Raw genomic sequence first — 13,180 nt, forward strand, 5'->3', positions numbered from 1 at the left:
AGCTAACGTGTTTTTATGCGGCGTTCGGTTTGAAAATGGAATTTGTATATTTAATTTTAAAAATATTAGTAAACCGAACTAAAAATATATATGGCAACAATTCCATTACAAATAATTTTCCTTCATATTAACTATCCAAATACAGAAAACAAAAACCAATAATATAAAATATTATTTGTTTTTTATTAAGAATCTAAAATTTTAAAAACAAAATATTGTTAGATGTTTAACTATTATAAGATGGGCTTTTATTATGAGATGGGCTTTTGCTTCAATATATTTTTATGAGATGGACTTTTGCTTTAATATATTTTTAACTATATTGTTTGTGTAATGGGTTTAAGCCCATTAGGTTTTCAATTATAATAGTTCTGGTGGTGGTTTCTAACTTTTAAAGTCGTCCAAAGCCCATCACGTTTCACCTTGTTGCCGACTTCAGATGATAACCTTCCTTTTTGTCAAGAAAAAAATAGACAAAAAAAAACAAACCAATTATCTCCGATGGCGATTAAATTTACATTGTGTTCGAATCGAATCGTCCCTATCCAAGCTACACAGGTGAATCTTCTATTCCTAATTTATTCTTTAAACATAGATAGACTGTTTAATCTTAAGTTTTTTCTTTTGTAATAACGGGATCTAACATGCAAAAACTTGGAAGTTTTGTCTGAATATTGTTTCCGATAACTTTTAACAACAAATCGGCCAAATTTAAATACTTTGTTATGTGTTCGAAGAAGATATGATGAGAACTCCGACAAAACATTTTAAGCTTTTATATTGATAAATCATTTTTTTTTAAAAATCATTTTTTTCTTGTACAACATTCTTCGTTTCAATGGAAGGTTGGTACATGACTTTATTTTTGCAGCAATAAATTGAAATATTATGTGTTTATAATTATCTAAAAGATTTAAGTACCCTAATTTTTCTTTTATATTTTCAGGATTTGTTTGAATGTTCATTCAGAGAAAGTCTCAAGAGAACTACGATATTAACATGGCAGGTGTAACAAATTTCTGATGTGTTCGAAGAAGATCTCAAGAGAAGTCCGACAATAGCCAAGCGATACTTGTGACCAGTTGATCGGTATGAACCATTCCCAGCACCAGAAACACAGAAATGATCAATGTTTCTCCACGCACCAACACGAACATGCTTAGCCAAATCAGCCATGTAGTTCTTCTTACATGAGGCATGGATTTTTGTTCCCTAAAAATTAATTGGGTTAGTTTGTTTCTACTCATATAGACTATAAATAAACAGATAAACTTACATGTGCATCACTTAGGATGAGTTCCATAGATTCACCAACACCTTTTATGAAGAATCTCCATGAATGGAGGATTTTCACTTGAATGCGCCAAGTAGTCTTGTGCGGTTTGATTTCATTCAAGAAAGAGAGCTGCACATTGTTTGCCATTGTTTTGTATCAATATGTTTTACGAAGTTACGGGTTAACGAGCTGTATTTATAATAGGAGTGATCGCCGTGGTTGTAGGGTACGCATATTTAGGATTGAATATTAAGAAGATCCGATATGATTTTCTAGTTGGAGGTATAAGTAATATTATTGGAATATAATTAATAGGAGTTAATGTTTATCCAGTTAAAGTAGGTAACATATATTTTTTCACAAAGTTATCAAGTATTGTAGTTATAATACGAAGCGTGTATATCAAGTATTCTAAAATTTCGGATTTTATGTATTTAAAATCGTATCGAACAGATTTTTTTGAAAATCCAGTCAGTTAAAGTACGTTATAGAAATTTATGCTAGCAAATTAATAACTTATGGTCGTTAATACAAAATTTGTAAATAAATAAAATAATGCTTAAATCCTTTTTAAAATTAATAACAATAGTTGGTAACATATTCAAACAATAGTCAGAAAAACGTGGTTATTATAAAATTGATCCGATTTCTTAAAAACAGACTTTAACTTTGATAGATGAGAATAAAATAATAAAAGATGGACTGGGTATATAACGATTTAAGCACTAATATTTTGGCAGATTGAGAATGAATGTGTTCTTTCATTTAGGTTAGGGTATAATCTGCTCTCTCAATTGAATGAGAATATTGACATCTTGTCGTTTGGGTCTAGGAGAGGAATAAATGTGATATGATCATTGTACAAATCTATGAATAACGTATTCATTCACTCAATGAATGAACTATATAGTGTATTAGTGTCTTGTGTATAACATGTATTGTGTTCTACTTTATCGTGTAGAACATGTTTTGTTCTGTCAAATATAAAGTTGGTATATTAGTGGTTTATATGTGGCGAAATAAATATAGTTAGGTAAAGATACGGTTATAATAGTTAGCTAAACATATGGTTATAATTTGTTATTGGGCTAATAGATGGCAAGACCAAATAAGTGTTACTTAAATGAAAGGGTGCAGTAACCTTATATAGGTAGATTTTTTTAGAATGTTTCTCTTTTAATAGAATAGATTGACTGAGTTCTATACATCATCAAGATTAGGAATCAGTGCATCTAGCGTATATACATATGCATATACATATACATATATATATATATATATATATATATATATATATATATATATATATATATCCTCTCTCAAAATGCCACATGATCATGTGATTTTTGGGTTTTGTTTTTGGTATTTTTTTCAACTCAACTAATGACCCTTGATAATCATTTTTGGTTCTAAAATAACATATACAATTAAATTTAACACAACAATATACGATCGAAAAAACTTGGACGGACTGCACTGTATAACAAAACAAAATCATTTGTAGATGGAATAAAATTAATGAATTTAGTTATAGGTTATATGATGATTTTTTGTAACGTAAATGATTGAATAGCTTTCCCTTTTAACATATATAGAGCATACATATATTTTATGGAATTTTGGTGAATATAAGAGAAAGGCCACAAGACATGTTCACATTAATGAAAGTAGTCTTGTTTGTATTTGGGTCTCTCGGGGGAATCTAATGGGCAGTTAGGTTACTTTGACTATGACATTTTAATTTCTTATATTATGGAAATGAAAATAAAATGAAAAATGGCAGCCAAGATGTCCATAACCGGCCCGATCCATAACCGGCCCAAACTCTAGAGAGAGACGGTCCAAACCTTAGAGAGAGAGGCGGCGGCCGCGACCTGGAGAGAGAGAAAGTCGGCCATGACTTTCCATTATTCTAGTTTTCCTATTCCTTGTTGGTTTATGATTTAGTAATTATCCTAAATCATGTTGGATTAGTATTTGTACTATTTCTTTTTATCTCTATCTTGTAATCTTTATATAAGGAACATCATGTTAACATTAATAATACATAGAAACATTCAGTTCTCAAACCTTCTATTTACAACACGTTATCAGCACGAATCTCTAAACTCCCTGAGCAAATCGAAAAACCCCTAAACCTAAAACCTAGCCGGCGACCTTGAACCCTAACCCGACGAACCCTTGAACTTGATCGCGTCTCGCGTTCCCATCCAGTTTGCGATCCGCTTCAGACTCAGCTCGATTCGACGATCAGCCTCAACCCGTTCGCGAGATACAACCAAGGCGCTCACGATCCGACGAACCAAACCCGATAGGAGACAGCTCGCATTCCCCGTTCAGCCAGCTCGCGTCTCGTCTCGCTCACGCCTCAGCACGCGACCGTTCCAGCTCGCGTTCCAGCTCGTTCCAGCTCGCATCCGTTCGAGGTTCTCTTGGTGGTCCGGTTTCTACAATCTGCAAAACAAAGGTAATTCGAATTCTGAGAACATGAGTTGAATCTGGTTGTTTTGTAAAGATTGAAACCCTAAAAACTAATATCTAAGATGAAAGCCTTAGGACAAATAGATCAAACCCTAAAAGAGTAAATCAGAGCTCGAATAAGTCCGATCCCCTAAACCCTAATTCGAGATTGATCCATTGATCAATTAAAATTAAAGTCTTAATGATTTTAAATCTCAAATAAAACTCCCTTGATCTATGATCAAGTTGTTCCCTTAAACCCTAATTTAAAAAAAAAACGGTTTTAAATTGTTTGATTTGAACTTTGATTGTTTGTTTGATCACGTAGAGCTATTGATAGGATTGTTTAAATTCGAATCTGAATCGCTCAAACTGAAACCCTAATTAGACTTGATAAGTCCTTGATTATATCACCTCGTGGCCGTGTGGCCTTATTGTTTTCATACCTGAATTTGACCACTCCTGATTGATTACAAATTACACTTAGATCTTCATCTTAGGAATGGTTTTTGAATTTGATCAAGTAGCTGTGTGGTTTGTTTCTTTGATTGGTCGTTTTGTTTGATTGCATCATATAGAAACTGTGATTGTTAGGATTACAATTACATGTCAAAATAAATGCATAAGAGTTAACCTATTACATCCATAGCCGTGTGGCCTTGCTTGATTGTATGACATATAGATCATATTGTTTGATAAAAAAGCTGTGTGGCTTAGTGCATATCTATGTGGCCGTGTGGCCTAGTATCCGGATGATCTTATAACCCGGATTGCATTATGATCCAATCTCTAGGATTGTTGTATCACACCAAGATGGCCGTGTGGCCTAAGCATCACATATATAGACATAGCATCCTCGACTGCGTTGCATCATGGTCGAGTAGTAAATCATATGCACTGATTATTTGAATTAGTTGCAAGAATTCTAAATTATGAATTGATTAATAATATGATTTCAGATGTCGAAATTTGAGCCCTCAGATTATGCTGCCCTAAATCTCTCTGGAGATAATTATCCAGAATGGGAAATGAACACTTCAATTGCCCTGAAGTCTAGAGGACTCAGGAAATGTATCATTGATGGCAATAATGCAATTGAAAGTAAAAAGCATAAAGCCATAACAATTATGCGCTATCATCTCACTGAGGAACTGAGAAATCAGTATCAAAATATTGAGGATCCTTGTGACCTCTGGATAAGACTAAAATCCAGATACTCAATGGAATTATGGCGATAAGCCATGAATGAATGGAAGATTCTCAAGTTCCAGGATTTTGAATCCGTGGACAAATATAATTCTGCTCTGATGAAAATCGCCTATAGTCTTGAAATATGTGGTGAAGTGGTAACAGATGAGGATTTATTATATAAAACCTGTTCCACATTCCATCCAAAGGATCAGTTGTTATCATATAAGGCTAAGGGTTTCACAACCTATAATGACCTATTGTCATACCTATTGGCAACTGAACAAAGAGAGCAGAAAGTTATAGATACCATTAGCAGATTTGAAAAACTTCAGAAAAGATACATTGAGCAATAAAAACAGTGAGATGAGATATCATGAGGCATTGGATCAAGATGAATCCAAGGCAGCCGTGTCCACAATAACAGAAGCTGTGGCCGGCTTATAGAAAAGATCTCGACGTTTTATCTTTGATTTTGTGATTTGCTTTTAACCTATTTGATGTTTCACGATTTATATATATATATAAAAGAGTTTGTTTTCATTATACCTTGCCTAATCTTACTTGAACATATGAATGTTTTTAGTGATAAAGAGTTGCCTAAAGGGCATAATACCAAGTAAGAAATCGTGAAAGGGGTATAGTAAGCCTAGTAAAGAAATTATAGCTAAGGCATTATACACACCCAATGATATGTGACTCATTGAGTTATAAATGGTTTCCAAATAGAAACAATGGACAAGAAGGAAACAAGTTCCTTCGGATTTAAAGAAACAAAACGCCTAAGACCTTATAAGTAAGTGGTCGAGACTATACCTATGATCTCTACTGATTTAAAACTATGCTACAGATCAGTATGATAAGAGGCAAGAGACGTGGTGACTATACTAATATATCCCACGGAAATCATACACTTCTATGGCACGACTGGATTAGCCATCCTAGTATAAACTTGATGCAAAGATTGATAATGAAAAGGCACAAAGAGTTATCCCATAAGATCTCACGTTGTGTAACATGCACACAAGAGAAACTCATGAGGCTTTATTGTCCTAAGCACCACAAAATTATAGTATGTTCATGAGGGGGAGAGGATAAACCCATGATCAATACTACAAGTTCGTGTACTACTATGGTCTAAGACCATGTTTTAAACGGCCAAACCATAAAGGCGATAACCGGCCGGAAAGACCATTACCTACACAGGTTCGGCCATGTAAGCCATTATCTATAAGGATAAGACTATAAATTCTATAAGCTTGGGGACATTATGAATTTACATGTATAGAATGATAATATGCATCAGGCCATATAAGTGAGCATAGATATTCCCATCTCAGATTGAATACGGGTCATAAAACCAGACATACACCATCTTAAGAGACTTTGAATACACCACCATAGATATATGTGTGCCGTCTAAGATGAAACCTCAGAAGAGGATTGGGAATATATGTTGGATAAGAGTATGACTTTCTCCACGAATTCTAAAGCGACCTTGAGCCAAATCATGGGTGATCAAATAGTGGCCAGGTACACGGATTGCATGATCAATGAATCCATCTATCCAACATCATAAGAAGAAAGCTATAAGCTGGTAAAGAGCAAAGAAAGAATGAATGGTATCAACCATCATGGTCTTGGCAAAGATCCTCGGATTAGAATTGTAGACGTCCAAAGTAAAGAAAGATTATAAAAGGCTATCTAATCGAGATGCCAGACACTGACCCGAATAGAAAAGAATGACTAAGTCATAAAACCAGCTTAGCACCAAACGAAATATGATGTCCTTGAAAGAGACAGAGTCAAGTTGCTATAGAGTCTATACAAGATAGACCAAGTGTTCCATAAGATAAGGAACCTCGGAAAGAAAATGGTGCATAGAATCCAAGGTTATAAAGGAAACCATACCAGACATTTAGAAAAGGCTGCGCAGCTACACATCTAAGGTACCAAACCATGTAGTCTTGGGACGCCAAACTACTAAGTAACAAAGGTCCTGGATAATAAGATCTCAAATCTATAGATCATGTCTTGAACATAATGGAACCACATGAAAGTGTCGACACACACACACATAAAGAGTATTGTATAAAGATACATAAGAAAATAGCACTTGAACATAAAGATATAAACGAGGATCAAGAACCCACGAAAGAGTACTCATTAAAGAATAGAGAATAAAAGATAAACGTGGGGTTTTATACAAATCTAAAGAGATGGGCGGATTGGCCATATACATAAACGTCATCTGATAAACCAGTGAATAGATGAGTCTTGTGAGATAAAGAAACCGTGAGAAAAGACACATGATCACGAGGCCTAGAGTGTTCATGTTTCCTACTAAGAGCAATAGATCATAGTTTGTTACACAAGGATACTCACAGAGACCATGGAACAGATTATAAGGAGATAAACTCCTATGTGGTGGATGCTGCTAAATATTTCGAAATTGACAAAAGTCTGGTCGAAAGAATGAAATAGATTGACGTATAAAGATGTAGTAAGCAGCATATGGATCACTGGATGAAAGAACAACATTGTTCCTAAGCTGTTCATGAACTGAAACAGAGCAGCTGCATATCGTATGCATATAGTATGTAATACTAGTAAGGAATTGTGAAAGAACAATCCAATTCAGTTCATATGAGAATTTATAAAATCGAAATTCCTCGTGTTTATACTTAAACCAAAAGAGGTTAGTTGATTGATATAGATTATCTATTAATCTGTAACCCTAGCATGGACCGACTAGATCGTAGTACGGACTAGTGGAGAAGAAAGATCAGCCTAAAGGAAAGTGATCTAAATTGCCTCGGTTTGTTATCTCATATAACATGTCTTCGGATTGACCAAACCGACATCAGATCCATTGATTAGGATCTGGCATAGCAAAAATAGTTTGCTACTGCTGTTACTCCCACGAGACATTGTCGTGAGGATGAGAGGAGACGTTTTATACATCCTTCTCGATCAGATACCAAAGTGTTTGTAGTCTATCAGCTCGTGTAATCGAGATCCATGACTTAATAGATGTATAATCAAACTCGTATAGCTAGTGTGTGATATAATCCACAGCAACAGAGGTCAGGGGACGCCATCAAGAGATGGATAAAGGACTGCAATGTCCGAGGCATATATATATGGCATCACCGAATACAAAAGAGAGATCGATGACCATGTGTATGGGTCCATGAGTATATTCTGGCCGATGAGCCATAATTTGATAAAATTGTAAAGCTCCTTGCAGCAATGATCAATGATCACATCATGATCTTGGACACTCATGGAACGAGTTGTGGACATGTATAGACAATGTCTATAATTCAAAACATAGATCGATCAGTATGGTCGATGGTAGTGAGTAGAAGAAACTCATACCATCCGTACTTTATCATCATCACGGATCAAAATAACCAAAGGGAGTATCCGTGAACTTATGAAGTTGAAGTCTATGACTCAACATGGATCAATTAAATTAAGAGTATGATGATAATAGAAAGATCAATGGACAAAGGTATTGGTACACGTCCGAGTGGTACACATTCGTGTAGTAACACACCGGATCATAGTCTTATAACCTGAGATCATTAATTCATAGTATCATGCTCGAAATATTGTCCATGAGTATGCTTAGTTTGTCCGACCAAAGCATAAGAACAATCGATGGTAGACAATCACGTCTAGACCATGGACACGTTTTGCAAAAAGATCCATGCATACATGATTTGCAAAAGATTCGAGGACAATGTGGTTCACATTGATCAGCTCATCTATTTCAATAAGACACACGATGTCAAAGGACATGAGAAAGGACCTAAGAGGTCGAAGTGGTCTAATTACGGTACAGAAATAAAACTGGCCGATTCCCCACCTGCATGTTCAGGACAGTTCACGCATCTGATGCGTAGACTAAAGAACTTCCACTGAGGTTCACATCAGGGGAAGTAGTGCGTGTTGTACTTTTTTTCCTTCATCATGGTTTTGTCCCACTGGGTTTTCCTGATATGGTTTTAATGAGGCAACATGAAGCGTATTACAATCCATGAATGGTTATGGCATCCAAGGGGGAGTGTTATAAATCAATTGGTGGATGTCCATAACCGGCCCGGTCCATAACTGGCCCGGTCCATAACCGACCCAAACCCTAGAGAGAGAGACGGCCCAAACCCTAGAGAGAGAGGCGGCGCCGGAACTTGGAGAGAGAGAGAAAGTCGGCCATGACTTTCCATTATTCTAGTTTTCCTATTCCTTGTTGGTTTATGATTTAGTAATTATCCTAATTCATGTTGGATTAGTATTTGTACTATTTCTTTTTATCTCTATCTTGTAATCCTTATATAAGGAACTTCATGTTAACATTAATAATACATAGAAACATTCAGTTCTCAAACCTTCTATTTACAACACTGTATACCATTATCATATTTTTGGACCCAATTTCGGTCAATACAGTAACGAATCGCGACCAAAGATATGGACTGTGAGGAACTAAGGCCCATAACAAGCATGCGAGCTCGAGACGAAGCCCTCGAGGTCCCAGAGATCACGGAACAAGAGACGAAGATCACAGAGCAGTTATGAAGAGGACGAAGTCGACTCATTATAAAGAGAGAGGAACGAACATGAAGCAGGACACGTTGAAAACCCTAGAGAGAGCTACACACATACATCGACCTTGTTTTCATTTCCATCTTAGATCATTTCTTTATCGATCTCATTTGTAACATCCGATCTAGTTCAACTCATTGTATTCGATCTTATTCATCAATAAAGTCCATTTTTACCTACTGGAAACTGATTACATCGTTGTGTTCTAAAGATATCATTGTCTACATCATTTATCTTCGCTAGATTAAACTCCCGACACTATCAAATACTTAGTGTAGATTTTAGGATCAACAATATTTTGTTACCTCATTTCGTTGGACATTTTCATTTATTTTACCTTTCAGATGTGAAAATTCACTAATCACTAATCATTTTCATATAAAGAGATGTTCTACATCTTCATTTTTCCTTGATTGAATAGTTGTTCTGACATATTCTCATAGAAGAAAACAATTCTTACATCAATATGTACTAGAAATTTTTCATTTTATGATATTTGAAATTTTGTAAAAGTAATACGTATATATTACACATATTTTGTTAATGTTATTTTAACGGACGTTTGTTTGCGTCTATAATTTGACAGAATGCCATTCTGTTTGGATAGTTATGAAATTTATAGTTCCGAGACTCCCAGTAATCCAATATATATATATATAAAATATGTTTATTTCACTCATGTTCGTTCACGTCAACGCCAGGTCAGAAAGTCGAGGTTTGTAGTGTCGACACGTGTCCCGTCCGTACGAAACGCATCACTTCATTTATTCTTAATATTTGTTGGGCTTTTAAGGTTAAGCTTATATATTCAATGTTTTTGGGCTGATAAATTCGTATGGTTAAGTTGGCCCGAGGGCCCATGAACAGAAACCTAAATCTGATGAAGCAAAAAATCTGTGTGGCGATTCCATTAGAGAGACTGAGATGCAGAAGTTTGTGTGCCAATTCCATTGGTTGGGTTTCGATCAGTCCTTTCGACTTCTTTCCATCCATCGAAACGAGATAGCTTCTGGATCCATCGTAGTAAACAAGATAGTAAGCATCAGTGTTTGTTTGATTTTCGTAATCTATAGATTATTTTAAGGTTCCTTATTGTCTCTTAGTTCCTTATTGATGTTCTTATTGGATTGATCATCATCATCTCCTCCGATATTAGATCAGTCTTTTTGGAATTTATAATTTTTTTATTAATGATTATATTGCAAGAGGGTTAATTAAGAATATAATGGGATTCCGGAAAATGCAAACGTGAAAACACCACTAGCTATGTTTCTAATATATTAATCCAATCAACATTAATCATTAGATCATATTAGGTTGAGGTATAGTATCGTGAAAAAAAGTTTGATTTTTAAAAATGCATTCATTATTTGTTTTTAATATGTTTTGTTTCACCACTAGCTACGTTTCTCAAAAAATGGTATTCAGCATCAACAAAACTGTCACAGCATGGGAAGAAATGTTTAATTGAAGAATGAATTTGGAACAGATCGCATTATAAAGGTAAGTAGGTAACTGGATATTATATTCGGTCTTAGATTTTATAGAACGGAGTACATAGTAGCATGCCCAAATTAATAAAGTTTTTGGCTTTATTGCTCGAAACAAGATTTCAGGTTCAAAGAGTTGGTCAACATCATAATGCACTATCCTCAAGGGAATCGTGGAATTTATAAAGATGGAAGGCCTATCTATATCAAGAGCCTAGGACAAGTCATCCCGGTAAGTATCATGTTCTAGAAACATACAAACATTATGGCCTTTAGGCTTTAGATAATGTGAATACATATTGTGAGAAGATGATGGATCGTTGATCATCGATCATGTTCTTGATAATGTTTATATGATTCTTGCGACGGATCTGTTTCTATTGATCCTTCACCTAGATTTCATGATTTGGATATGTTCTCTGGTCTCGCGTTAGTTGTTTGTTAGAGATTGATTTTGATTGCTAGATATTTATCTAATAACGGTATAGGTCGATGTCCACACATCAAAAGTGTCAAGGTTAGATATGTGGTTCCGAGTGGAGCTTTGGTTGGTATCTACGAGGATCTTGAGCTCAGGGATGGGGGATCAAACTACATTGGGAAGTGTGTCTCTAAAGTGAGAAACTACATTGTCCGTGAGAGAAGTATTATCCGATTTGTTTCCTATTTTTTTTTGTTGGCAATGTGAACTCGATCATTGGCCCAGCGTTAATCTTTCCTTGATTTATGTTTAGTGCTACAAATTTGTTTCTAAACCTGTTTTTTCATATTCATGTGTTTTTTTTTTGTTCTTGCAGGATCCAAGATCCAACTCAGCAGACTGATATTGACAACTTCATGGTCTCTGGAGTGATGGAACCCAAAACGAGCCGGGTTGGTGAAATCAAAAGGTGATTCAAGAGAAATTCATGTTTTGTGTATTTACTCAATAATGAAAGATGATTCTGACCATCTTGGTTCTTCTTTTTGTGTACAGCTTATAGCCAATTGTATCCTTGCTGTGTGGAAAGCTGGGGTCATTGACTCATTGTCTATGGCATTCTCTCTACAAAGCGAAGGTAGGAGAGCAAAAGGTAAAAATAACTGAGATGATAGGGTAATGTTCGGCACCTACATAGATGAGGGAAAAAGGCAAACAATAAAAAATAATTAATGATTACATTTTTTACGTTTTTTATGGTAAGATAATTTTGTAAATTTTAACAAAAAGGGAAAATAGTAGAGTTGATATAACTATAGTTAAATTTCTGATTTGTAAATTTCTATCTTTTGGCTTATTGCAACAGTCACTGTATTCTAAGGTATGTGGTAGAATAGCTTGTTTATACGTGTCTATATTCTGAGTCATGAAAGCTTTGTAAACTACTTACTTGGCTCTACTTAAGAGCCAAAACCAATGTCTGCTGACTCTTTCGAGAATTACAATCAAGAAGAAAAAGAAAGATTATGCAACAATTACTTTTACGTGGCTCTCTCCGAGAAGTAACAGCAGAGGAAAAGTGTCAATGAGAAGAGAAATACAAACAACATGGATGCATTGATGGTTCCATAGATTATATGATTCTCTATATCTATCTAAACTAATTGGCCATCCGAACAATTTAACTAATTTTGACTAAGAAAATTTTATATGCTTCGTAAAGTTCTTTATGAACTTAACCAAAAAATATATTGGTTTAAATTCCATTAACGTAAAGATACATTTTCTTTTGTAGTCTACATATTATGATTTTAAAGTAGCTATTGGTTTGAATCTATTTTATTAACTTAATTTCATAGTAATATAATTTTTAAAAATTCTAAATGAATGAGTGTTACTTAATCCGAGAATATAGTACGACCTTGGCTGGTTTATTTGATAAAAGTTGGGATGATATGGTTTATTTGATAAAAGTTTTAATAGAATGTGTGTATACTTAAATAATCAATTTCAGATTGTTATGTTATTTAACTAACTTTAGAAAACAAATTGTAAATTGATTCATTTTTCACATTATCTAAATCAATAGGTTTAAAAATGTATAAAAAAGTACCAACGCATTCACAAACAAATATATAAGAATGAAAAATGATTCATAATTTATGTATTAAATTTCAACTGTAGTGACATGCATTTTTATTTTATTTAATTTTATAATAAAAATAGAACAAACAC

At 34.5% G+C, this 13,180-nt stretch overlaps 1 protein-coding gene across 7 annotated transcripts; it reads left to right on the forward strand.

Annotated features, from left to right (window-relative positions):
• The first annotated feature begins 10,302 nt into the window (after nt 1–10,302).
• On the forward strand, nt 10,303–12,358 carry LOC106421352. Of its 7 annotated transcripts, none has more exons than XM_048748438.1 (6): nt 10,305–10,570; nt 10,937–11,038; nt 11,145–11,257; nt 11,514–11,641; nt 11,823–11,915; nt 12,002–12,358. In XM_048748438.1, exons 3-6 carry the CDS (start codon nt 11,177–11,179, stop codon nt 12,006–12,008), a joined length of 309 nt encoding a protein of 102 aa, XP_048604395.1. In that variant the 5' UTR covers nt 10,305–10,570; nt 10,937–11,038; nt 11,145–11,176; the 3' UTR covers nt 12,009–12,358. The 7 variants fall into 7 exon arrangements, 4 of the variants coding, with proteins under 4 accessions (XP_048604396.1, XP_048604395.1, XP_048604397.1 ...); XM_048748440.1 differs by having other exon boundaries at nt 11,152–11,257; XR_007319871.1 differs by having other exon boundaries at nt 10,307–10,570; nt 11,514–11,656.
• Nucleotides 12,359–13,180: the final 822 nt, after the last annotated feature.

This window comes from Brassica napus, chromosome C2, assembly GCF_020379485.1.
Source record: "Brassica napus cultivar Da-Ae chromosome C2, Da-Ae, whole genome shotgun sequence".
NCBI classification, from domain to species: Eukaryota; Viridiplantae; Streptophyta; class Magnoliopsida; order Brassicales; family Brassicaceae; genus Brassica; species Brassica napus.

Bases quoted from the DNA above. Each gene is read 5' to 3' on its own strand.
- LOC106421352 (XM_048748439.1), top strand. From the start codon at position 11,177: ATGCACTATCCTCAAGGGAATCGTGGAATTTATAAAGATGGAAGGCCT. The intron at 11,258-11,513 runs GTAAGTATCATG...ATAACGGTATAG, and splicing joins GCCTAGGACAAGTCATCCCG to GTCGATGTCCACACATCAAA. The intron at 11,642-11,822 runs GTGAGAAACTAC...TTGTTCTTGCAG, and splicing joins TTGGGAAGTGTGTCTCTAAA to GATCCAAGATCCAACTCAGC.